The 27,386-nt window shown below is 40.0% G+C and overlaps 1 protein-coding gene across 1 annotated transcript in view; it reads right to left on the bottom strand.

Annotated features, from left to right (window-relative positions):
* SLC6A5 (solute carrier family 6 member 5) overlaps nt 1-23,190 on the bottom strand; it is a 53,645-nt gene extending 30,455 nt beyond the window's left edge. The window contains exons 1-9 of the mRNA XM_065404387.1: nt 23,019-23,190; nt 22,690-22,697; nt 21,111-21,249; nt 18,478-18,609; nt 17,811-17,984; nt 12,819-12,960; nt 12,253-12,385; nt 4,031-4,165; nt 873-976 (exon numbers count right to left, since the gene is read on the bottom strand). Coding sequence (XP_065260459.1) covers nt 873-976; nt 4,031-4,165; nt 12,253-12,385; nt 12,819-12,960; nt 17,811-17,984; nt 18,478-18,609; nt 21,111-21,249; nt 22,690-22,697; nt 23,019-23,091 — 1,040 coding nt within the window. The 5' untranslated portion in view covers nt 23,092-23,190. The remainder of the gene's footprint in view (nt 1-872; nt 977-4,030; nt 4,166-12,252; nt 12,386-12,818; nt 12,961-17,810; nt 17,985-18,477; nt 18,610-21,110; nt 21,250-22,689; nt 22,698-23,018) is intronic.
* Nucleotides 23,191-27,386: the final 4,196 nt, after the last annotated feature.

Genomic DNA, 27,386 nt, shown 5'->3' with positions numbered 1-27,386 from the left:
TAATGTCTTGATTCAGAAAAGTACTCGAAGATACGCATAAGTCCATTCCTATTCAGGACAACACTTAAGCATGTGTTTAAATGCTATTCTGAATAGGAATGCTTTCCTGGATCAGCATCTAATCACTCCTCTGGAAATCAATGGGAGTTTTGCTTCAATGGAAGAAGGACTGCTTCTTAAAAAGGCAGTATCAGTGAAGCAAAGGGGGGCAGACCAACGTAACAGCAAGTGAGTTAATCGTTCTCATAGGCATTGCATGCATCTTAATAATGACTCTTTTTTAAATGACCATTTCTTTTATAGGTTTTCCGAGTAAAAAACTAATTGAGTGAAGACAACTTTTTCAACCAACAAAATAGAACTTTTTTTTTTTTTTTTGGAAGAAAGTCTCCTAAGTTTGTGACCTTGGAGAATTTTTTTTTTTTTTTTTTAACGTAACATTGGTGTAAATGAAACTGCAAGAGTAATAAGCAGCCTTGTTAGAAACAGGAATCACGTAAGTAGAAACTGAGTGTTACCCACTCACACATCTCTCAATACAGCTTGACCCTCACCTAATTGTAATCATGAGTTGCTCTTCAGCAGAGATTACCAACTGTGCTGGATTTCATGACACTGCCCAGAGTCCTTGACAGCTTTCTGGATTGCTTTTCATCCTGGGACTGACTGCTTGTAATGAGAACAAATGTCCCACAGGGACTATGGTGAGCTCAATGCACATTTTGGGAGTGGTGGATTTTGAAATTAAAAAATACAACAAAAGGAGACCCTTTCCAGCCAGATTTCAACAAATCAGAGGTAGGTCACATTTTGGATTTAAGCTACTTGATTGTGTGTCTTGAATAATATTGATTGATTTAACCTCTCCATACCTGTAGCAATTATTATGGAATTTGTTATATGAAGAGAGAGTAATTAGACCTCCCCACGCAGCAGATAATGAGAAGAAAATCTGAGTGGCAGCGTCTTTCCACACCTAAGAAAGCACAGGAGAAAAAATAGTGTCAGCTTCAGTGAAGGGTTTTGGATGGCTAATGAAATCAATGGTGCCATTAAACATTACAGTTAAGGTGTTAACACAAATGGTTTAAATAAACTCAAACACAATTGATGTTAATAAGACAGCAATTTATGGCCAAATTCTGCCCTCAACTGGATGGTGCCTATTTGATAATTGCACATTAGCTTGAACAAGAACGATGCACCTACCTGAGGACAGAATATAACCTTTGGCAAATATAGAAAACAGATAATCAGTGAATTACATTCTGTATAAAACAGAATGGATTTACCTGTGTTCAACAAAGAAAATGCAGATCTAGAGAGAAAAAATGTTCAGTCAATACCAATAGATTATCTATCATATCCCCAAATCCAGTCAAAATGGCATTTTCTCCTCTTGATGCAAGGAAGTAACTCCACTTTGTGTTAACTAAATTACACACCATGAACCAAGTTCAGCTCCAGTTTCAATGGGAGTTGTGGGCACTCACCCGCAAGGTCTGAATTTCATCGTATCAGAGGAAAATACACCTGGGATCAAGGCTTTTAAAAATAAAAATATCAGACACTATCCATGCTATAGGTCATTACAGATCATTTTCTACAGAACATGGGCACAGGCCTCAGATGCATTTATGGGCCTGATATTCAAGTGCTTAGCACCTGTAGTTAGGGCCAAATTTTCAAGAGAGATCAGCACTTCATTTAGTACAGCAGGTGAACATTTTTCAAATGTTTGATAATTTTATTACATCAAAATTTTAATATTTGATTTTCAACACAAATAATTGAACCAAAACTTGTCCAAATGTTGGGTTTTGGTTCCAGCAATAAAAATGATTGTCATTTTTATCATAACTGAAAAATTTCATCATATTTTCAAAATATGCTTCAATCCCAGCAGCTCTCACTGTGACACTTGTGGCCAGATTTTCAGAAGTTTTTTGGAAATCTGTCCACTTATTTCAGTATATAAACTGGAGTTGTGTGGAAAGGATTTACTACTCACAACAACACAGGGTTAAAAACAATCCAATATAAGCAAAGTAGCTATGAAGAAAAAGCCACCCATAAAACCTAACCAGAAGGGAACAATTTTCCAGCTGTGTTTCAGATACAACCAGTGTCCCAACATCATGTCAGGGAAGACTATTTACGTCCTGGAAAATTGGCAGATTTTCTGAGATCTCAGCAATTTGAAACCAAAATCTTGCTACAACACCTGAACTGATTTCAATGTTAATTATCCAAACCTGAACTCCAACCCTAGCTCAGACTTTAATTTGATCGTTAAAATCTAACCTAAACTTAATATTGTTCCTCCATGGCCCATCTGCAAATCAGTATCAAAGTAAACACATAATACATGTACATCTTTGATGTTTTAATTTACTAGCTGCTCTAATAAAACTACTTGTTTTCAAACATCAGTTCAAACTGTATGGGAGGGAGCCATGTTGAAAGCTGAGAAATAACCTTTCTTCCAATCCTTTCCAGTTCATGTTGTAGTGTTTTTTAGCAGTACATATAATTATAAAAAATTCTTCAACCCTAACCCTTATATATAGTTAGGGGTTCTAGTTACTTATGATATTGGTTATAACAGATGTTCTATACCTGCACATTTGCACTTTATATAAAGCAAAATTACTGATGGAGCAGAGTTACATAACCTGATCTGATAGTGATCAAAGTAGGATTCACTTTTCAGAATAATCTTAATTTTTTCCAGTGTGTATTAAATCATGAACCCTAAAGTAATCTACAAAAAACAACAAACCTATAAATCATGCAAGTGTGTTGTATTATTAATAGGTTAAAATTAACCAAGAACAATTTAAACATCAACTCAGTAAATCTGTACTTTCTAAATATGTATTCATAGATTCCAAGGACAGAAGGACCATTGTGATCACCTAATCTGACCTCCCCATAGCACAGGCCATAGAACTTTCCTAATTCCTAGAGCAGATCTTTTAGAAAAACATCTTAAATCTTGATTTAAAAATGGTCAGTGATGGAGAATCACCACAACCCTTGGTAAATTGTTCCAAGGATTAATTATCCTCACTGTCAAATACCTACAATTTATTTCCAGTCTGAATTTGTCTAGTTTCAATTTACAGCCATTGGATCATGTTATACCTTTCTCTGCTAGATTGAAGAGCCTATTACTAAATAGGTGTTCCCCATATAGATACTTATAGACAGTAATCAGTCACCCCTTAACCTTCTCTTTAAGATGAATAGATTGAGCTCTTTTAGTCACTATAAGGCATGTTTTCTAATCCTTTAATCATTCTCGTGACTCTTCTCTGAACCCTCTTCAAGTTATCAACATCTTTCCTGAATTGTGGGCATCAGAACTGGACATGGTGTTCCAGCAGTGATGGCACCACTGGCAAATACAGAGGTAAAATAACCTCCCTACTCCTACTCCAGATTCCCTTTTATGTATCCCAGGATCGCATTAGCTCTTTTGGCCACAGCATCACATTGGGAGTGCACGTTCTGCTGACTAGCCACCATGACCCCCCACATCTTTTTCAGAGTCACTGCTTCCCAGATAGATTCCCCCATCCCGTCAGTATGGCTTACCATCTTTGTTCCCAAAAGTATACATTTACATTCAGTCATATTAAAACACATATGATTTGCTTGCCTCCAGTTTACCAAGTGATCCAGATCACTCTATATCAATGACCTGTCCTCTTCATTATTTAGCACTCCCCCAATTTGTGTCATCCATCACACTTCTATTCTGAAACACCCTGCTTGGGGAAGTCACCTAAGATATACATAACATATTCCAATAGAACATGAAATTATTATATATATATAAATAATATACACACACACACACACGTCAATGTAACACAATGAAACATTCAATAAATTAGTGAGATGAGAACAAGATTCCACAGATGACTTTTTCAAACACCAGTACTCCACATCTCAAATATGTTTGTAATAAGTCTGATAGGGAAAACAATCTCATAAAGTGTTATAAGTGGAATAATGAGCCCACCATAGCATCAATTAGTTTCTCCCACTTAGGCGTGATGAAGTACCAGATTCCAGCCCCAGCTCCTGGCAAGGTTACTCCTCTGATAAGCAGGATGATGAGCACTACATAAGGGAATGTAGCAGTAAAATACACGACCTAGAAAGACCACAAAATGTTATTGATTTGGATCTATATGAAGAGACAAAAATAAGAGTGGTTCACCACTGCCTAGAAATAGCAATTTCCCAGCCACATACACGGACCCATTAGCCCAGAGGAGGAGCAGAGTGGGAAGACAACAGGTTTATTTCCCAGGGATCCTGACAATGCGGTCACTGTTACACCACTTCTTGCTAGTGGCAATAGCAAAGGCACTAAAGATTAGGTGCAGAAAGCTGGGGTGCTAGATAGTTAAGGGGGAAAGGAGGAGAGATAAAAGTTGGAGTTTACAACCAAATTCAAACATCCTGAGCTGGTGTAAATCAACATAGCTCTATGAGAATTAAGTGAGCTATGCCAATTTACACTGGTGAAGAATCTAGTCTATCTCATTTTCCAATATTGGCTAAATCTGCAGTGTTTTGGTTTGCACTTCTTAAAACTTATATAGAATTAAAACATTAATTATGGGCCTGATCCAAAGCTCATTGAAGTCAGTGGAAATAATCCCATTAACTTTGGATCAGGCCCTAAGTATCTAATGGCCTGAACACATTTGATCTATCATTTAATTATGAATTATTCAGTACACTGATATGTAGAGTTGTTCCAGTTGGTCATATAAAAAAAGCTGAGTGAGTCAAGATCTGCTAGAGGCTATGGTGTAGGGTCTAAAAACTGAAATCTTTTATATCATGCAGCTCCTGAATCTCTTATTGGGACTGAGATCCTCCACCTCAACCCCCTTAATTGAGATGACTTTTGAACATACCTTCCCAGCTTCCATCTCACTTGAACCCACTCTGAGATCAGCAATTGCCCTCACTCTTACTCCATTGGTAGCCTACTCCTCTCTGTCTCCTAAGCTTTTGTACAAGGAACCCCTGCTGGAGAGTTTCATTGGAATACATAGAGCATCCATGGGCCATATCTTTGGTATTTTTTGTCTCATTGCAGTGTTAATATAAAATTATGATTGTGCCAAAGCATAATCATTTATACAGTTCATAACCATGCCAAAAAGACAATACGATAAAATAGTTTAATTACCAGATAAACTCTAGTGCTGGGCAAATAAATTAATGAAATAGTTTACTCAACAAATTTCATCTCTTTTTTTTCAGCCTACAAACAGATCACAATTTTCTGTATTTACTCATTCCAAATTCTACATGAATTTCAATAGCAAATAATTCTGGTCCCTGGTCATTTGGTTGTAAATATTTAAAATTTGTGCTATAATCGTTATGTCACATGACTTTTAATGAGACGTATCCTTAAGTCATTTTTAAAGGGAATTTAAGCTCCTTAATCACTTAGTTATGAAAATATGAATAATCATAGAATATTTGTGATCATGGGATGTATGGAAGAAACATCTTAACGAAAACGCAATCTCAAAATCTGTATTGACTTTAATGACACTGGAAGCATTTTTCATGGAAGTTCAGTCAATAAACACTCAGCACATTATTAACACAGTTATAGATAACGTACATTAATATGTCATAATTAATATTGATATAAATGTATAACAAATGAATAAGCCATCACTAACTGCGTGTTTTGAGGTGTTTCTGGTTAGGAATCTTGATATTGATCTCTTCCAAAAAAATAAATTTGAAAATGCCTAGATTTTGAGTTGGCAGTAGACATCGCAGCACTGAGTTATTCCCAAAATAGATACACACCTGACTGGAAAGTCCAAACAGTAATACTGTTTTCACTGAGTAATAATTACTCATCAAAAAGGAATATGCAGTTGCAAAGCTTATGATGGTGGCCAGTGGAAAATTTCAGTTAAAAGAAAAATAAGATGCTGCAGTTTTCAGATACCTGAAATATGCCATTTTTCTAATTAATTCAGGTGAAAAATAAGATTGCCACTGTATGGCTTCCTAATTCAGTGCACTGCTTCCCGTATTATGTTAGACAGCCTTTGCAGACAAATATCTCCAATTAAAAAATAAAATAGAAAAGGGGATAATTCTACATCCCTTTCTTTTATTTCATCCAAATTGCTTTTAAGATCTGAATTTGGCTTGTTCTATTTGAAAGGTAGCATGATTAAAGAGTGCATTCTACCAAATGAACGCCCAACCCCAACTGCACACAAAGGACTATTATGAAAACCCTAGGCACCATTCATCCCTAATATAACTCCTCTAATGTCAGAGGAGTAACACTAGACATGAATATGGCCAAGTAACTAGAAAAACTGGATGGCTCAGCCTTTCATCTCTAAGGGCTTGTCTACATGAGAAAGTTGCACTGCTTTAAAGGTTTCATTTTAAACCTATTTAGGTAAATTGGTACAGAAGTCTGCATGGGCACTCATTTCAGTTTAGCTGCAGCTTCGAGCCAGGTCACTATAGACCTCCCCTTCCAAGGTATCACAAGTCTTTCAGGGTGAACTGTCCCAGGCAGTCCACTCTCCACTGCCTGGTCTGTGCCACTTCCTCAGTGGCTGGCAGGAGAACGCAGACCCACCCTCTATTCTGGGTACCAGCTCTGGGGCCCTTTGATCAGCAGCCAGGGTCTGCACTATCCTATACCTTGGTGCTTTTCCCACCTTTCTGGCTCTCCCCCCTCTCTGGGTTTGCCAGCTGCACAACTGTAGGCTACTTGCCTCTATAGCCTCAAACACATCTCCCTTCTCCCAGGGAGTGACTGCAAACTACTTCCCTTGCAGCCCCTTTCTGCTGTCAGCTCCTGGGCTTTATCCAGCCCCACCTGTTCCTGTTCAGCTGAGCCTTGTCCAATTGTCCACCTCCTCCAGGTGCAACCTAGGCAGTTAATTGGTCTATCTAGCTGCCTTAACCCCTTCTGGTCTTGTGTGGAGTGGACAACCCATCACAGTAAGGAAGCCAAGAACTCAAGTGGGTTGGAGACTGACTGACCCTCTTTTCCTACAGGAGGTGAACCGTACAGGACAGGCTTGTGGCAGATTGGTAGGGCCCTGGAGCTTTATTACTTCTGGCCAGACTGAACCTGTTCTGTGGCTACATGGAGAATTTCAATCTCCAATGCTGACAAGCCAGAGTTTTTCATGAACTCTAGGTTAATTAAAAAAAAAACAGTTTTACTACTATATGCAAGTCTCAGTTTATTCATTTCTGGATCTTCTTTCCCACACTCTTGCCCACACTCCTCACAAAGCAACTTTTCCCATCACACCTGGAGTGAGAAGACATGCTCCCACCCCTAGAAATTCCAGCATTGCCAACTTCAAGAGATCAAAAATCGTGAGTCAGACTCCCAAAAATCATGAGATTGGCCTTAAAATCAGGACATCTTAAAAAAAAGATTATATTGTATTTTTTAGGTCAGTCTCTTGATTTTTGAACTCCCCCATGGTGTGTGCATGTGACAGTTAACGTTGCCCACTCCCCCACATGTACTGGTAATTGTAGGCCTCTGCTGCAGGAGCTCTCACCCCCACATCTGCCCATCTCCTGTCCAGCAATTAATCCTGTCTCCCAATCCCCTATCAGTTTTCTTCCCACCCAACCCCTCTCAGTTCAGCCCCATAGCCCCCATCACCACCACCTCAGTTCATCTCCCCTACTGCATCAACCCCTACCAGCCTCAGCTCATCCTTAGAATCATAGAATCATAGAATATCAGGGTTGGAAGGGACCTCAGGAGGTCATCTAGTCCAACCCCCTGCTCAAAGCAGGACCAATTCCCAACTAAATCATCCCAGCCAGGGCTTTGTCAAGCCGGGCCTTAAAAACCTCCAAGGAAGGAGACTCCACCACCTCCCTAGGTAACGCATTCCAGTGCTTCACCATCCTCCTAGTGAAATAGTGTTTCCTAATATCCAACCTAGACCTCCCCCACTGCAACTTGAGACCATTGCTCCTTGTTCTGTCATCTGCCACCAATGAGAACAGCCGAGTTCCATCCTCTTTGGAACCCCCCTTCAGGTAGTTGAAGGCTGCTATCAAATCCCCCCTCATTCTTCTCTTCTGGAGACTAAACAATCCCAGTTCCCTCAGCCTCTCTTCATAAGTCATGCGCTCCAGACCCCTAATCATTTTTGTTGCCCTCCGCTGGACTCTTTCCAATTTTTCCACATCCTTCTTGTAGTGTGGGGCCCAAAACTGGACACAGGACTCCAGATGAGGCCTCACCAATGTTGAATAAAGGGGAACGATCACGTCCCTCGATCTGCTGGCAATGTCCCTACTTATACAGCCCAAAATGCCGTTAGCCTTCTTGGCAACAAGAGCACACTGTTCACTCATATCCAGCTTCTCGTCCACTGTGACCCCTAGGTCCTTTTCTGCAGAACTGCTACCTAGCCATTCGGTCCCTAGTCTGTAGCTGTGCATGGGATTCGTCCGTCCTAAGTGCAGGACTCTGCACTTGTCCTTGTTGAACCTCATCAGGTTTCTTTTGGCCCAATCCTCTAATTTGTCTAGGTCCCTCTGTATCCGATCCCTACCCTCTAGTGTATCTACCACGCCTCCTAGTTTAGTGTCATCGGCAAACTTGCTGAGAGTGCAGTCCACACCATCCTCCAGATCATTAATAAAGATATTAAACAAAACCGGCCCCAGGACCGACCCTTGGGGCACTCCGCTTGAAACTGGCTGCCAACTAGACATGGAGCCATTGATCACTACCCGTTGAGCCCGACGATCTAGCCAGCTTTCTATCCACCTTACAGTCCATTCATCCAGCCCATACTTCTTTAACTTGGCGGCCAGAATACTGTGGGAGACCATATCAAGAGCTTTGCTAAAGTCAAGGAATAACACATCCACTGCTTTCCCCTCATCCACAGAGCCAATTATCTCATCATAGAAGGCAATTAGGTTAGTCAGGCATGACTTCCCCTTGGTGAATCCATGCTGACTGTTCCTGATCACTTTCCTCTCCTCTAAGTGTTTCATAATTGATTCCTTGAGGACCTGCTCCATGATTTTTCCAGGGACTGAGGTGAGGCTGACTGGCCTGTAGTTCCCCGGATCCTCCTTCTTCCCTTTTTTAAAGATGGGCACTACATTAGCCTTTTTCCAGTCATCCGGGACCTCCCCCGATCGCCATGAGTTTTCAAAAATAATGGCTAATGGCTCTGCAATCTCATCCGCCAACTCCTTTAGCACCCTCGGATGCAGCGCATCCGGCCCCATGGACTTGTGCACGTCCAGTTTTTCTAAATAGTCCCGAACCACTTCTTTCTCCACAGAGGGCTGGTCACCTTCTCCCCATATTGTGCTGCCCAGTGCAGCAGTCTGGGAGCTGACCTTGTTTGTGAAGACAGAGGCAAAAAAATCATTGAGTACATTAGCTTTTTCCACATCCTTGGTCACTAGGTTGCCTCCCTCATTCAGTAAGGGGCCCACACTTTCCTTGACTTTCTTCTTGTTGCTAACATACCTGAAGAAACCCTTCTTGTTACTCTTAACATCTCTTGCTAGCTGCAATTCCAAGTGTGATTTGGCCTTCCTGATTTCACTCCTGCATGCCTGAGCAATATTTTTATACTCCTCCCTGGTCATTTGTCCAATCTTCCACTTCTTGTAAGCTTCTTTTTTGCGTTTAAGATCAGCAAGGATTTCACTGTTTAGCCAAGCTGGTCGCCTGCCATATTTACTATTCTTTCTACACATCGGGATGGTTTTTTCCTGCAACCTCAGTAAGGATTCTTTAAAATACAGCCAGCTCTCCTGGACCCCTTTGCCCTTCATGTTATTCTCCCAGGGGATCCTGCCCATCTGTTCCCTGAGGGAGTCAAAGTCTGCTTTTCTGAAGTCCAGGGTCCGTATTCTGCTGCTCTCCTTTCTTTCTTGTGTCAGGATCCTGAACTCGACCATCTCATGGTCACTGCCTCCCAGGTTCCCATCCACTTTCGCTTCCCCTACTAATTCTTCCCTGTTTGTGAGCACTCACCCCATTTGCTCAGAACCCAACATCAGTACAGCCCCCTCCACCCCATCATCCCTCATCCTCTTCATTTCAGCCCCTCCCCTGCAGCCTCCAGCCTCACCTCTGCTCCTTAGAGTTCTTCCCCCTCCCCAGGCCTGAGGGTGCTGAAGTGGGGATCCCTCTCCCACTTCCCAGGCTGGCGGGGGAGCAGCCGCCCGGGGCTGTCAGCTGGAGCCCTGGCTGCACCTGGGGCGGCTGATAGAATTTCTAAGTAAAATTAAGCCTCACTTTTAGAACTCTACATGTCAAGCTTTTATTGCAGTTGATGCTTATTTGAGGGTTGGCCCTACTCTGCTTCTATCTTTCTCAGATGAAGTTTCTCTTCCCTGCTGGGGTGTAGCCAGCTGTCTTTTGTTAGCTTGATAGCTTTGTATATCTGATATGTAAATGAATTATCATTTTCTTTCAAAGTACTTTGGAATTAACTGCCCAGTGGAGAAACTACATTTCTTTGTTTAGGATGGGGTAACTCCTGCTTGATTGGAAACACATTTGTGCAGTGGCTAAAAAAAAAAATCCTGACAGAAAGTTCTCCCGTGAGACATGAATGGGGCTTAATTTTAGTTAGAAATTGTACCTCTTGTACTCAATTTGCAAGAGTTGTCGTGTCTGAAATTCCACAGCTACACTGTAATGACTGTTTCCTGAGAAACAAGGGGTATCTGGACTCAGATTTGAACTTGACTCCCCCAGTTTATGAAGTGAAGTTGCTTAATTTTCATGACTGCAGAAATGATGGTCACTGCATAGACATTTCCCATAATTGCATAAGTGTCACTGTAACTGTTAATGGGGCTTTCATTATGAACACTGAACAGAAATATGAAAGGTTGTCCAAGTCTCCTGGAAACATAATTGCCAAATACATTAAAAAGAAGTGGATCACTGTTAAAGCCTCTGCAGATCTGGGAGTGAACATCCCACCAAAAATATCTGCCGATTTCCACTGGCTTTCTAGTCAATCGGGAATGTAGGAGCAAATGCTAATAGAACATTTCACTGAAATTTAGTTATCAGGGGTTCTCAAAATTCATTGCACCACGACCCCCTTCTGACAACAATTACTACACAACCCCAGGATGGAGGACCGAAGCATGAGCCCTCCTGAGCCCAGCCACCCCGGGCAGGGGGGAGGGCAGGCCAAACCCAAGGGCTTCAGCCCCAGGTGTGGGGGCCTATAACCTGAGCCCCACCACCCAGGGCTGAAGCCCTTGAGCTTTGGCCCCAGGTGTTGGGGCTTGCACTTTGGCTTCTGCCTCGGACAGTCGTGCTTGGGCTTGGGTTTTGGCCTGGACCCCAGCAAGTCTAACACCAGTCCTGGCAACCCCATTAAAACAGGTTTGTAACCCACTCTGGGGTCCTGACCCACAGTTTGAGAACCGCTGAGTTAAGTTAACCATCTGGGATGCAATCCTGCACCTAGAATTCCCCCTGAAGTGAACAGAAGCCTTGTGTAGAGCTGGGCAAATAATAGATGTTTTGGTTCATTGGCAATTCCAAAAAAAACATTTTGGGTTGAACCAAAAATGGCACTTTTCAAACTTGTTGGCAAATCAAAAAGAAAGAAAATAGTTTCTGCTCAAACAAAATGTTTTATTTTGTTTTTAAGAATTAATAATTTTTAAATTTTCTTAAAGTTAAAGGATATTTTGACATGAAAAATCATTTTGAATCAAAAATCAAAATGTTTTATTTTTTAAATAGCAAAATGAAATATTTCAATTTTTTCATAATTTTTGACCAAAACAATTCAGTGAAATCAACATAAATTTTCAAAATGTTTCGCTGTCACCAAATCTGCATTTTTGCTCAAAGAAGGTTTTCGTCAAAACATTTTGCCCAGCTCCAACCTTGAGTGTACAAGGAAAATAGGCCTGGATTCAAAATGAGATGACTCCACGAACTTCCCATAACATGGGATCATCCCCTCTCAAAATGTTCCATAAAATAACACCAGCATCTCTTCCTGCCATTTTCCACTGGCCCTGCTGATGGTATGTAGTAAGTTCAACTTCCAGTCAGGTCCCATAAAAACTTTTGCTTTTAGCAACTTCCAACTGATTCACTGTCTTAAACTATAAGTGCTATGGATTTAAAGCAACACAGTGTACTGTTACTGGTTTACTGTGGTAAAGAAATATTCTCACTTTTCCCGATGTCTTGATTCCTTTAGCCAAGGATGCGTACACAATCGCCCAAGCCAGAAAGAGAGCAAGTGCCAAGGGCCACCTGATTTCACCAGGATATTCAATCCCTGCAGAAATCTTCAATACAAAGTACCTGAGAGTCAAAAAGTTAGTGACAATGATTGCAAGCTGCATTCTCCCAGTGTAAGGATCTACATTAGACATCGCTTATAGTGCTGAGAAGTTTCTCTGCGCTACTCCAAAGGCTTCAGTGAATTTCACCATGTATTATTATACCTTTTATTAATAATTATTGTTATTTATTATTTATGTGCATTGTTGCAGTGCCTAAGAGAGACAGTCATGGACCTGGACTGAATTGTGCTAGGTACTGTACAAACAAAACAAAAAGATGGTCCTTTTTCTCTTGAAACTTAGCTCTTTTATCCTTCATGCCTGAAGGTCAGTTCTCACATGCTGTAGTTCCAGTTTTCTGGAACCAGTCATAAGTGACCCACTCAATCTAATCCCCACATTTCAATAGCAGAAAAGTAACCTGACATTTACTAATCAAATAGGGGTCTTACTTGAAGTACTCTTCACTTCCACTGACAAAAGTCTTGTTTCCTTGGCTGGTGAAGTTAACCATAGTCAAGTTTGGATAGGCACTCATACAGAAAGTAGAGTTCTTGATCTGTATATTTGGGTGGTCATCAATGATGCATGCATCTGTTAAGAAAAGGTACAAATAAAATACTGGACTCAACATTTTGGGGACTGATGGGGACAACTCTGAAATACACTTATAATGTAGATCTATTTAATGGTGATATGTTACGTTTCTATAGCACCTTGCAACCAAGGATCTCAATTCATTTTATAAATATAATTTTTATTAAGTCTCAATACCCATCTGAGATGGTGGAAAAAAAGGATAACAATGCCAACTAATGGGTAATCTAAGGCACAGAGAGGTTTAGGGACTTGAGTCAATGGAAGATATGGGTGAGCAAATAATGCAGAATTGACCCCCAGTTCACTCACCCAAGGACAATGTTAATCTGTGGCAATACTGAGAACAGAACCAAGGAGTCCCATCCACTAAACAGATGTAGAGACAGAGACAGAGATCCAACAAAAATTATACCTATGAAAAACAATTGTACTCCAAAACACACCACTGTAAATGTTAAAGAAGATAATATGGTTGAATCTTAGCCACATATGGGTTCAAACCAAACCCTAAGATCTATTCTGGGAGAGTTTGGATTCAGATATAAGTGTTATGTCAATACTTATCCTTACAACATACAAATAAATTCCAGATCTGAAAATCCCCAGACTTTCAGGGTCTTCAAATTGGATCTGGATCCATATGTGATCTGGGGCTACTTTAGTCTGACAGAAACCCTGTGATTACAGAAATGATGGTCTTTGCCAAAGTTCCCAAAGATCACCAACAAATTTAAAACAAACAAGTTTGTTAATTCAAGAGTATTTCATTTGAGTAGGAAGTATAAATTTTCTAAGCTGAATTGCCAACAGACGGCTAGCATAGTCTCTCTCTCTCTCAATATTTATCCATATCTTTGAAGCTCAAAAACTTCCTAACTCCGAATTTACATAATTCTAAACCTCTATGTTCAGTTAGAATGATTCTGTTTAGTGTAACTCCTTCCTGAAGATATCATTACTGGCAATTTTAATAATTATTTGAGACCATACAAAAGAAACATGAAATACAAAAATATATTTCATAGGTGTTTAAGAACTGCCAGCAGGGCATCATTTCCCATTTGTATTGCCTGACACAGCCAAGCTCAGCTCTCTGATAAGAGGAAAGCCCAGACTTCTCTGAAATGGATATTGTCACACTGCAAAGCAACCAGCAAAGAAGGATGTGTTGAGCTGTCATCTCCTTTCCCCCCTGACTCTAATGATATCACCACGTCCATGATTCCCCTGAGCTCTACCTGCAGGCGGATCTGGAGACCAGCAAAAGTGACCTTAGATGTCACCCTATGAAACCTACTATGAGCTCATTGCAGTTAGATGCATAATTTGATATTTTCTGTTTCTAGCGCAGTTATTTCAAAGCTCCTTACTTGTTTGTGATCATAGTTCTATGGCTCTCTAAGGCTTATTCTCAATGGAAATGAGAAGAGACAATTCTAATACTTCTGTAAAATATATTCCCTGTGAGTGTGCACGCCCGTGTGCACGAGCGAGAGCAAGGGGTATATGTACTGGTGCACAAGGTTTTAGATTGGATTGGAAGGTTTTCCTAAAATAGACACTATAATAATTAATAATTCTATCTGTGCATGCAAAGTGCACAAATATACAGGACACACTATAATAATTAATATATCTATTTAAAGAAAACCTTCCAATCCAATCTAAAACCATGTGTGCCTGTACACATACACCTTGCTGACACGCACACAGAATATATTATACAGACGTATTAGAATCATCTCTCCCCATTTCCAATGAGACTAAGCCTTAGAGAGCCATAGCACAATGATCACAAACAGTAAGAGGCTTTGAAATCTGTGCTACAAACAGAAACTATTAATCTACATGTCTAACTGCAACCAGCTCATAGGAGGTTTCATAGGGTGACACCTAAGGTCACTTTTGCTGCACTGCAGCAACTCTGCACAGCATTACCGTTTGATAGCTTAGTTCTGTAAAGCTTTCGGTTTCCTTGCACTATCCTCTTAAAATCAGCAGAGGGCACAATTGTACTTTCAAGTATAAGCCCCTGCCACCATGTACAAATAAGTCTTCTCATGCAGTGCTATTGATCAAAACTGCACGTACAACAGAAACAAGGATTACACTACCTTGGAAGATGTTAACATGAAATTACATTTACATGGACAAACATTAGTAATTAAAATCATACTTTTTTGAAATCAGGAAAGACGAGAGCAATTTAAGTAAGTCCAGTGGTAACTGTGCTTGTTTTTCTGTAGAAGAAAGCTGAAACCAATCTCTGGCCTTTCAAGACTTGACGCTAATTTTTGAAGATAGACAAAACCTTTCAGTTGCTGAGCAAGCTGAAGGATAAACATGTCAGAGAAACTGATCACATTAAACCAATAGGAAAACCTGCAGTTGTCACTGCCCAACTCTACAGATAGAAATAAAGGATCCTTAAAATGAGATCTGATCATCCCTGTGCTACATCTTTATAAGACAAAGCCCTTATATTCAACAACCTGTTTAGAACCATGCTTAACTTTAAGCACCTGAGGAGTCACGCTGTCTTCCATGGGGCAGTTCATATTTAAGGATGAGCACATTGCTCAAGTACTTTGCTGAATGGGAGCCATAGCACTGCATTCAGATTGTACTCTCTCAGGCTTCTTTGACATCGAAGAGATTAAATATTTTAAGGGAGTTTAATGCTTTACATTTTCACCTTTAAAAGAGGCCAATGTTTACAAATTTTCAAACAAATATATGAAAATCATTCATTGGCTTTACAGAATTAGCACACAGTTCAACAGCTGTCTTTGCTAGATGCCTGAAAAGAAAAGGGGGGCTGCTTATCTGGAGGTCCCAGGCAGATGTGAAAGATAGACTTCAGAACATTAGAAGTATGAGTCAGATTGTACTATGGATCAAATGCAACCCTAGCGTAATCACTCAACTCCATCGAAAAAATTGGGATTGTATCAGGACTGAATTTGTCCCTATGCTCCCATTTGAAATTGGTCCCTAAGGGCCCTTTTCTATTGACATCAACAGTATAGGATCAAATCCTAAGAGTTCAGGCCTCCAGTGCATGATCAGTAATTATTAAAATTTCCCTAACTTGTTGTTTTAGTTATTATAAATTATTTGTATTACCATAGTGCCTCGGAGCCCTATATCCATACAACATGGGGGTTTAAACCTCAGAAGCAATGCCCTTGTTTCTTATTATGTTGCCATATGTGTCCTGTAAAGCTGAGCAAATAAATCATAAGGTGTAATGTATTCCATTAATTTTTCTCCCAATCCAGTTTGTGCATCATTCACTAACAGGTCACAGATTTCTTGAATTTATTAGTTATTTGAAATTAGGTATTAAATAATTTCTGTAAATAATTCTGAATCCATAGCTTGTGTGTGCACAGTGCATTGTGAGTTCTCAAGATTTGCAATGCAAGCAGTTTAGATTGGATACACATGCCACTTAGTAGTTTTCCTTTCCCTGACCAAATGGAACTCTTGGAATCAGGTGCTCAGGCTGAACAGTACAGTAACAAATTGGAAACTGGCTTTCCTTAAACAGCCACTTAAAATCCACTATTGAGTAATGAGCAAGTGACCATTCTTGCTAGCGCACTCCTTTGCTGGAATATTTTCAGGACTCAAACACAATAGAGATGCAAATATAGTTAAAGTAAGTTTGATTAAAAAGATGAATCAATATAAATACTTCAATGAATATTGAATGTATCAGCTTTATAAAAGCCAGATCTGAAGCCCATTGAAGTCAATGGGAGTCTTTCCATTTACTTACATGAAATTTGGACAGGGCCTTAAATCTGCTACAGCAGAGTTTTGGTGGATTGTACAGTGGTCATAGTCATAAAATGAAACATGTGACTCTGGCCTGCTTTGCTCCAGCAGATCAGGAGGGAAACTTGTGCAATGATTGGACATTTGGGGAAAGATTTATTCCTGGTGAGTTGGAAATTAAAGCAGTGGGATTACTTTGTGGATGAAATTAGCTCAACTGAGCTGGTCAGTACTGAATCACAGTACACAAACTACATTTGTCTTCTACCCCCCACCCTCCCAAAACATGTTTTAAAAGTTATTTGTTGTTAAAGAGATTTTATAAACAGCACTTAATAAAGAATACCCAATCATAAATGATTCATTGAAATGCTCCACGGCACAAGCAGGTGACTGCCATAGCACTTCCAGTCTCAATGCACTAAAATTCATCTGATATTGGAAGCACAGATGGAAGGAACCTAAAAGGAACTTGCAAGTACCATATTACTGTTAAAAAGAGCTGATAAAAAAAAACACCATTTGTTTTTGTGGGAAGTATAAAAACTTTTTTCTCCCACTAATTTTTAGTTTTTAGATTTTGTTTGTTTCTGTTTTCTAAACCTGTTTTCAGTAAAATTCTTTGGCTTTCGGTAAAAATTGTAAGTTTTCATAAAAAGCCAAAAACTTTTACTGAAAACCAAACCTCACCAATAATATTTCAGTTTCCAGCTTCCAATTGTTCATGGAAGAACTGAAAAAAATTGACAAAAATCCATTTTGGCCAAAAGGTCATTTTGAGCCTTCTTTATTATTGATTTTTTCCCAAAATAAAACAAACAAACAAAATTCAACCAACGGATCTGAGAGAAGAGTGCATGATTATACATATCACTTTAAACCAACTGCATCAAATGATACTGCCAATGACATTCAGGATCTGACTTCAGTGGGATTGTTGTCGAAATAAGGACTGCTGTGTTAGTTCCTAATAAAGCGTCATAGGTACAATATCTCCTCCAATCCAACTTGTAAGGAACGTCCTTTAAAATAAAATTTTTAAAAAGCGTGTCACAACTTACCTAATAAAAGTTTGTTTTTATCTTTGCAGTCTGGTGTATTCCAAGGATTGGTGCAGGAAGCCCAGGGTAATACACGTACAAAGGATGCAAAAAGGTAGAAAAGTGTGTAGCACATAATAATATTATAGTATATGGCTATTAGAACAGAGATGATCAGCATAGCAATGCCACAGCCTGAAAAAGAAAGGAGACAAAAGGCTAGTACGATCACACATATTCCTGATTACAAACATATACTATCAATGGATTGTAAAATATCCAAACCTGACCATATCATAAGCAGAAAGACATTTTTCAGCTGTTGCACATACAAAAACCATTTCCCAGAAAGCCCAGCAACAACACCCCAGCATTGGCTATGCAAGTCACTTATTGAATACAGATCAGTATATATATATATATATATATTAATCTGTTATATAAAATAATGATATAATTGTGAAATCTAACACAAAATATTACTTGGATTTCCTAAGAAAAGAGGACAAGTTAAATTAACATTCCCTTTTGTAATAACATTCCAAGGTCAAATGAAGACTGCAATGCATGGTTCAAGTAACAATGCCATGCCAAATAAAATGTTTTACAAATGTCTGTTAAAGCTTCAGGCAACTCACACTTCTCTACAGACGTTCTCTTACACATGAAGGGGAGGACTGAGGCTCACCTTGTAAGGCCGGGATAGCTTTCCAGACAGACACAGGTCCCTGACTAGCAAACTGCCCCAGTGAAACTTCCAGGAAGAAAATGGGTATTCCAGCTAGAGCCAGCATCATCAAGTAGGGGATAAGAAATGCACCTTGGGGAAAAGAGAAGAAAGATCTGAACTGCAGTGGGGAAATGCTCAAGCTGCGTAATTCTCAGCATCAAACAGCATTCAAGTTAACAAAGATTCGTGGTATTTAGGAAGCCTTAAAAGAACCTACTCCACTAGAGTATTCGCGGACGAAAAAGGCTGCTGCAGTGGGAACACCGCGTACTCTAATCTGTTTAGAAGGGACACTGTAGGGCGTTTTGTTTCAGTAAATTCATCTTAAACATACTGCTCACCGCCATGCGTTTGACTAACTCATTAAGAAGGGCTAGTACTGTGTCTTGAGAAAAGTCCTTTTCTAATTATATGAATCGCTCCTTATTCATTCTCCGGGAGTATTATGCATTTATTTCTGTACTTTGCCACATTCCATGGTTTCTTATTTTGTCTGAAAATGAATACCAGTCTCGCTGCAGGTGGTAACCCCCATTTAATTAATTAGCGTCAATTCCCCTCATCATCAACTGCAACTGTGTCTTGCTTCCTTGTCTGTGTTTGAAGGGAACCAGTCTCAGGTGAGCGTCAGGGCAAGAGTCATTGGTGCAACCAGCTGGAGTGATCAATGTGGGGAATAAGGCAACTTTACACCCATTATACCGAGATTCTGGTGTATTACAACAACATAAGGGATCTAAATCGAGGCTGAGATGAGCAAGCATGCTCTTCTGTAACAACTGAGCTGGGGTGCTCGCCCAGAAGGGTTAACAATGAGAGTGCCAGTCACTGTCCCTCTCCAATGTTGTCTGTATTTTTTTTCTTTTAATCCTTCTATAACACAATTGTATTCAACAGGAAATTGGTTAACGCCAGTAAACCCTAGAAAAGCTTGGGAAGAGTCACCACATGCAGTACATACAAGACTCCCCAACAGAACCTCTATAGACAGTTATTAACTACTGCCAGGGCAGGTGAGCCAGATTTCGAGGCAATAAATGTGCTTCTTTGGAAAAGTCACTTAATTAATCTTGGCTACCACGTTGATGAGGATAAAAGTTTGTTTAAATATATATTCGTTGCATTTCTATAGTTTATTTCCAAATCAAGGATTTAAACTATTAGGGGTCTCTTTCAAAAAGTTTAGTCTTATTACTGCAGGAAAATTGCTCTTAAAGGGGAAGATTCATGGTTGTGTGTAATTACGTAATACACACTTCGATATATGCAGAGAATATACATACAGCATTTTGCAAGGAATGTGTATCGGCTTGAGTGCAACAGGAAAAAAATGAGGACCTAGATCATAAGATAAACATGTTTTCATCCAGTGAGAAGATACCAAATTCAGTACAATCATTGATTTCTCATATTTACAGGAAGCTACAATATGTGCGGAAAATGTGATATTTTTAAAAGGGGGAGTGCGGAATAAAACCCATCTTAAATTTTATATACACTTAATTCTGCCAAAGAATCACTTACTGAACTCTGATATATAAAGGATTTACAGTGAAAGTCCTATACATTTCTTTTTATAAAATTAATAAAGGAATTTCTCTGTAAAACCTCTTGTATATCGGAGTTCAGTAAGTCATTCTTTGGCAGAAATATGTGAATGATCCACTTCTCACAAACTGACGGATTTTTAGTCTATCTGGTATTTTAAACAATTACAGGCGTGTCCACTATATTTTACCATATGACAGTGGTAAGAGTTGCTTGATTACCGCAACTTTTTTTTTTTTAAAGAAAAACAAACACTCTAATTGTCTGTAAGACTTTGTTGGACTCAACAGAAAAGGCTATTTAAATCTAATTAGATGTTTTCAAGTCAAATTGCGTTTTCTATAATAAAACGGGTTAAGCAACACAATTGCACACTGCTTTTTCATCACATTTATTTTATTTGTATTTTACTTTGCTGAACATTATTCAAACTTTTTAAAAATTACTATTTCTCAGGTAGTGAAGTGGGGTTTAAAATAAATGCGCAGTTCAACCTAAAATATTATTGAGGGTTGATTTTGATTCAGATTTTGCAGAGATTTCCTCTTATTTCATATTTACTTTGGGTTCTCCTATTTTACCTTCGCTTTCCAAAGCCAAGTATTTGGATTAGAACCGCTTCTGTGCGATTGAATTTAAATTCACACATTTATTTTAAATTTATACTTTGGCTGGAATGTTCTTAGTCAAGTGAAATCCGGTGCTCAAATTTTATCAATGTGTTTGTTCATTTTCTCTCTCTCTCTGGCCAGTATTAAGTAGGAAAGCATCTCCTTTTAAAAAAGCTAAGAACATGTTATTTTCTAAGGACCATTGATGTCAATGTGAATTTTAGCTTTTAAAAAACGATGGTTTGGTCTAGCCCTAAATCTTTGATTGACACAGGATATTCGTTGCTATGTTTTGAAGAGCAGGTGTCGGGGGAGGTCTTTTCCCAGGCACTTTCCTCTCGCCCCACTCCCCTTCCCCGCCCCGACAAGTTATTTGCTGGCTCAGTATCGCTTGAAGAGCAGCAGGGTGTATAAAGACAGGAAAAGCCATACCTCCCCCATTCTTAAAGGCCAGGTACGGGAACCTCCAGACATTGCCCAGCCCCACTGCATAACCCACCATGGAGAGGATGAAGTCCATCTTGCTAGACCAGTTCCCTCGGGCTTTATTTTCATCCCCTTTATCGTCATCCTGAAGGGTGGAGGGGAAAAACACATTGTCAACGTGGCTGTTTTCAGATCAAACAAAAATCTCAGTTCTGCAATTACCTGGCCCAGCAAGAAGACATTATTACAGACCAGCTGCTGCGGGGAGAGGAGAGAGAGAAAACATCCAATACAAAGAGATATTACTATGTATAACAAGCAGACTCCTCGTCTTCACCCTCCCACCTCCCCATGCAATCTACACCAATAATTCTGTGCGCTCTCGGTTTCATTGGATACAATCACCTAGCTCTGGATCTGGCTCCCGTTGAGGATTTTTGTCATTTACTTCAGTGGAAGCAACAGAGGACCTCAATTTGGGCATTGTTTCAAATTGGGGAGGGGTTAGTGATAGCGAGAACTATTCGGCCCAGTGCTTCTTACTCCTTCCATGTGAGTTCAATGAACAGCCGTGAATTTTCTCCTGGTGTATCTGATATTTAAATTCTAGGGCTCTGAATTTTTATTCCAGCTCCTGACCGATGGGCAGAGAACTGATTTCTGTTGCGATTCTTTCTGGAAAAAAATCTAACCCAGGTTACCTATATTTGGCGTATACCTGAGCTGCTTTGCTCTTCTGCGGATCGTGCTGCTCTGAGGAGAACGGTCCCCCAGTGAGCCAGAACTGATTGGTCCTCAGGAGTCAGATCCTGCGCACCAGTAGAGTCAGTAGAACTCTACCACAGTTTGGCAGCATGGAAACATCTGGTATAAAGCTAGGCCGGCTCGCTCTCTCCAGCTCCACCCCACCCCAGCAAAGATCTTTGTTGACTGATCCCGGGTCGCCTCTTTCCCTTAAATACGAATGTCCCCAGTCCATGTGGAAGAGAAAGCGCAGCGCCGTTCCCATCGCATTGGTAATACTAAGGAGCTCTGAACCCCGGAGTAAGGCTGTCTCCCGGATTATATTCCACTGGGAGAAGCCCCTGCTAGGGGAGAGTGTGAGGTGCGCGTTAGCCACATTTTCACATCGTTCAGCAATGCCTAGGAGCCGCTCACTGACCCTAAATAACGATTGAGCTGTCTGAGAGGGAGTGATTGATCACCAACTCCAGCCCGGTGGCTGGTCAGGGACAGGGTTTGGTAGGGTTTGCGGAATGGCTGGCTGATTTTGTTCTTGTTTTTGGTTACAGCCTCCAATGCGTTACAGGCAATAACATCCGCAGAGGTATTAGCGCAATGCAAAGCTTTTATAAACGGGGCCAGTGAACTGCAGGGCAATCTCTTGGTATTTGATCCCAGAAAGGGAGAGTTGACCTGAAAAAAACTAGGTAAACAAACTTTTCTTCCTAGCGTGAAGAAGACCATGTGCAACTGAATTCAACCACAAGTATTCTGAGCTTCGTTATTTCGTTCCGGGCAAATTCGGATCGTTTTCGTAGCCCATTTTAAGAGAACCACCCCATTGCAGCTGAGCTTTAGGGGCAGGCACCGCTCAATACGCGCCTTTGAATTAGCTTGGAACTATTGAGCATCCATTTTCCTATTGCTAACAAATTATTATTAATCAGCAGCAAAGAAACTCCCGTTTCATACTTTCAGTCACACCGTTTTCTTTCTATAAGGGGGTCATTTTGAGAGGGAGAGATTATCAGTAATTACCCCCTTGGACTGTGCCCAAATCACCTCTTGTGTTAGGCATTTAGACTTGGAATCCAAATACATATGTACTTTAACGAGCTTTGCTCAATGGTGTCAAAACACATGTGATCCACCCGGTTCACTTAGAGGAGGGGAAAGCGACAGAGAAATAACTTACCCCATTAACACTGCCAGGCAGAACAGAAGTGTTCCCATCTGTGCCCAAAACCACGGTGCTCTGGCTCATGGTCACCCAACCGCTGTTGGCATTGTTTTGCTCCAGTGTGCTCTTACCAAGACTTTGATTAGCTTCACCGTCTGTGCCTTGCAAAGGGGGGATTTTGCAGTGAAGAAGATTGGCTTGCCCTTGGTTTCCTGCACTGGGGATGTTTTTTAGTGGAAAGGTTTCTACAGAATCCTTTCGGGTGGTGGAGTTGGCTTGGACTGGGGTGCTGCTGAGCTTGCAGATCCCAATTTTGGTCCTCTCAAAATCGTTCGGTTTGGCTTCTTCAGATAGAGAGATTTTGTTGTCGCTGGAGAGAGATCTGGAGACCTTGGCCAACTGGGACGGGGCTTTTGAAGGTAGGTTCTGCTGTTCATTTTCAGGGCTGGTTCGTATAACTCCCGCACCTTCAATTTGTCCAAGGGCAACAGTTTCGGGGCTGCTGACAACCTGCTTGTTCATATCCTTTTGACTGGTGTAATCCTAAAATGACAACATAACATACTTTACACCCAAAAAAAAGCGTTAAGATTTTGTTTTTTGATATTTCACAAATAAGCACTGTGCATAAAACTGCGATGCAATTTTGCTGCTAACCGTGGTTAGGAAGGTTTTGCAGTATTTTCAGTCTACACGGCTCTCTTCGGTAGCCTTATCACATTAAACGCTAATATTCTGAGAAGATAACCGGGAGACAAAAATAATAGAGACTGGAAACCTATAACTCTATACAATGTTTCTACAGCTCTGCGCCTCCAAACCTTGTTGGATTTCACATCACGACTGTAGAATGCTCCCTTCCCCTATCACCGTTGCAGAAAGCTTCTTTAATTTTACGCCCCATTTCGTTTCTGTCATTCAACAATGCACACTGGCTTTTTTTATAGGCAATAAACAAGCTGCCCTGTAGGCAGCTAGAGATGCTGGAACCAAACGGAATAGTTGGTATAATATTGGTTAGCATTCCCGATATTCGCAATGAAGATACTAGATTCATTCTAAATAGTGAAAAAAGACAACACGATGAAGGGATATTCTATACCATAACAAATGCTGGATTATTATTTTAAAATAAGCTTTCGAAATCATGCTCGTCTTAAAGATCTAAAATTTTCGAAAATAGCAGATAGCCTGATTGGTTAAATATTGCTAGTTACAAACAAAGAAGCTGCTAAATCTCACCATTTAACAATTTCTTGTTAAAAATGTGTGCCCCTCTTTGTTTTACACTGTCACATTTCAAAGGAAGAAAATTGCCCGATACAGTTTTCTTTGCATATATGTTTCTTATCTTTAACAATCTCCAAACCCACACAGTGTCAGCAAATGAAACATCTGCATAGAACTCGATAGCGATTTTACTGAGGTCTGAAGTACATACGTTTCTGAATACGTTCTCTTTCTTCTCTTATGTTGGCTATATTATAGGTTGAGAAAGGTTTTTTCCATAGTGGAAAGTAGCCTTTCAGCACCCTGGACAGTTCCCATTTGAAACCAGCCCCTTCACCCACAACCTAGAATACGTCTGTGAGTCTATAAGGAGCCACAGGACTCTTTTGTCGCTTTTTACAGATCCAGACTAACACGGCTACCCCCTGATACTTTTGCATGACTGTTACTCTCTACATTAAGTAATACGTGAAATTAACAAATAGAAACTACATAGAGTATAGCCAAAGTAAATTCTAAAGAAAAACTCTCCCCTCACCTTAACCACATCTCAAAGACGGAAAAACAAGAACTTACCATGTCTTAAATAGCAACAGATTGAACGGGTGGAGGTAAAAACAGCAGTACAAGCGATTGATAGACTGAATTTTGCTCAGCCAAGAGCAAAGCTTTCTATAGCTCCTTGGGAAAGATTGGGTTTGCGTCAGTGCAGAGCAAGGTGCCCTTCGTTTGACATTTTCTTGATAATAAGAGTTTGATAAATCATTACCCTTGGATTCAGATTTTAAAGGGACAAGAAGAAGCCAGAGCGCCGGCTAGCTGTCACTCAGATAGGAGTGGGATTGCGTGTTCAGTGTGATTCATATGGGACTGACTACTAAACCAAACCCAGCAAGAGCACTAGCAAGAGCAGAACTTTCTTGCTGGTAATTAGGAGGAACATGTGAGAAACACGTCGTATTGCACCCATAGCAGAAGAGTCAACAGGAGAAGCCTTTCATTTCTCTCTCTCTCTCTCTCTCTCTCTTTCTTGTTATTGTTTTTGATTCAACATTCGATATTCCTTGTCCCTGGATCTCTGCATCTGACAATGATTCCAACGATAAAACCTTGTTAATCATATAATATTTAGAGTGGCTTCTTCCTCCACCTAACTTTACACCATTAGACAATAACATTTTAACGTGTTTATTACTCCTGCAGCTCCCGGGGGGAAAGCCCTACCTAAACAAATCGAAGCGGAATCACCCCACAAAGTTAATCATCTCAGTAAAGAAATATTTCTTTCCATCAATACCCTCTTCACTGCAGTTGGGCGGGGGAGGGAATGCAACGTTCAGTGCAGTTTTAGATGTTGTCCTTTACAAGCAAGACGAAAACTCTTTAGAAATCAAGATATTAAGTTGGCGATAGAATTGATTTTCCAGTGAAGGAATCCATCGATGCATTTAATAATCACTCGTAAGTGGGTGCTATGGGAGGCTGCTTACTGCATTTGAGCACAAGGTGTCATTGCTTTGAAAGTAAGTAATCATAACATCTACTTTTGACAAATCTCGATGTGCCTTAAACAACACTCTCTCTCTGTCTTTCCATTTAAAAGTATATGCCCTCTGTTTCTTCCCAACCCCTCCATACATTATGTTATATCCAAGTGTAGTCAATCCGCAGTGTATGCCTGTTATTAATCGGGAACAAATATAACTTTAAATTAAAATAATTTTAACAAAATCTACTACTACATCCCTTCTCTTATAGAAGACTAGCCCGGATTTCAATAGAAAAACTAATCCTTAACACACATTATTTCCAAACTACCTACTGCCTTGTGCCATTAGTCTTAGGTCCTAGTCAGGTGATTGAAGAGCTCTGCTCCCCTGCAGCCAGCTCTGCCCAGGAGGCTCAGGCAGCAGCCCAGCACTATACATGTAGCTGCAAGGACTGCCCATCACAATCATAACTCAACACGGGTCTTCTCACTGCAGCCATAGGCAGAAATTCATCTGCAGGACTAATATATAAAAAGCACCACAAGGTGAGGGAGGTTGGGGCTAGCAGCTAAGAACAGAAAATATCATTTTTCTTGGAAATTTTTATCACATTCCAAAACTTTCAAATTAAACACTCAGAATTTTAAAGCAGAGCTTAATCTTCCTTCTGCTGTTGTTTAAAACATATTGAAACTCAAAATACATACTTAATTTTTAAATATTTGTATTTAACGTCCTCCCAGTTATGTTTATTCGAAAATAGTGGGAAGTGTGGGTAGAATCTACTTTTATTTTCTTTTAGCAGTACATCAGCAGCTTTCTGTGATATTTTCAGTATTTCTTTACCAGCATATATATTTAACTGCAGAACAGCCTGTTCAGAGGCAGGGAACTGATGATGGTCGTTAGTTCAGTTACCTTTCCCCTCCGATTATAGTAATACCTTTACATTCAAAGACTAAATTAAAAGCGACAAGCCAGCGATCCAAGGAGTATTTTTGGTTAGAAAGAATTGAGTGCCTTTTCCACATACCCACGGATTTCCAGAAACAGGGTTGATTTGTTTTGCTTTTTAAAAGGACAGGATGTGAATGGTCAATTTCAATTTCTGAAATATTCTTAATCATTTCTATTTCATCAGCTGTGAGTTGCTAACTAAACGTTTGACTTCTCGGACGGGAAACTGTGCCTTTGTTTTTACACGAAAACAAGACGCGGGAAGAAAACTAGTTCGATTTAGAAAGTTGTTAGGGGAAAAAAAGTATTTTGGAGACATTATAGAACAAAGAATTTCCTCAGCCAGGAAGGTTCTAATAGAATTAAGTAATTAATAGTTTACCTGTGTGATAGTTACAAAACGAAAAATAAGGGGTGAACACCCGAAAAGAAATACAGCTTTGAGTTCTTCATACAACTTTTCCTTTTCCTCAAAATATCAATTACTGACTTTCCTAGCAAACCCAGTTAGAGCCCGTAAAAATAAAACGCCCTCAGAATCCCAATTAATTGGAATTTTCTTTCCCTGCACACAGATCCAAAAGGCTGACTCGAAGTTGTCTTTAGTTTAAGCTAAAAGGCGCACTCTAATTTCTAGGCTGCGGCTTTCAGTAAACCCAATGAATGCAAAACGCTACCTATAATAAAGACCAGCTAGTAGAG

This window comes from Emys orbicularis, chromosome 4 (assembly GCF_028017835.1).
Source record: "Emys orbicularis isolate rEmyOrb1 chromosome 4, rEmyOrb1.hap1, whole genome shotgun sequence".
NCBI lineage: Eukaryota > Metazoa > Chordata > Testudines > Emydidae > Emys > Emys orbicularis.
The sequence above is the reverse complement of the archived record's forward strand: the minus strand, read 5'-3'. Positions and strand labels throughout refer to the sequence as shown.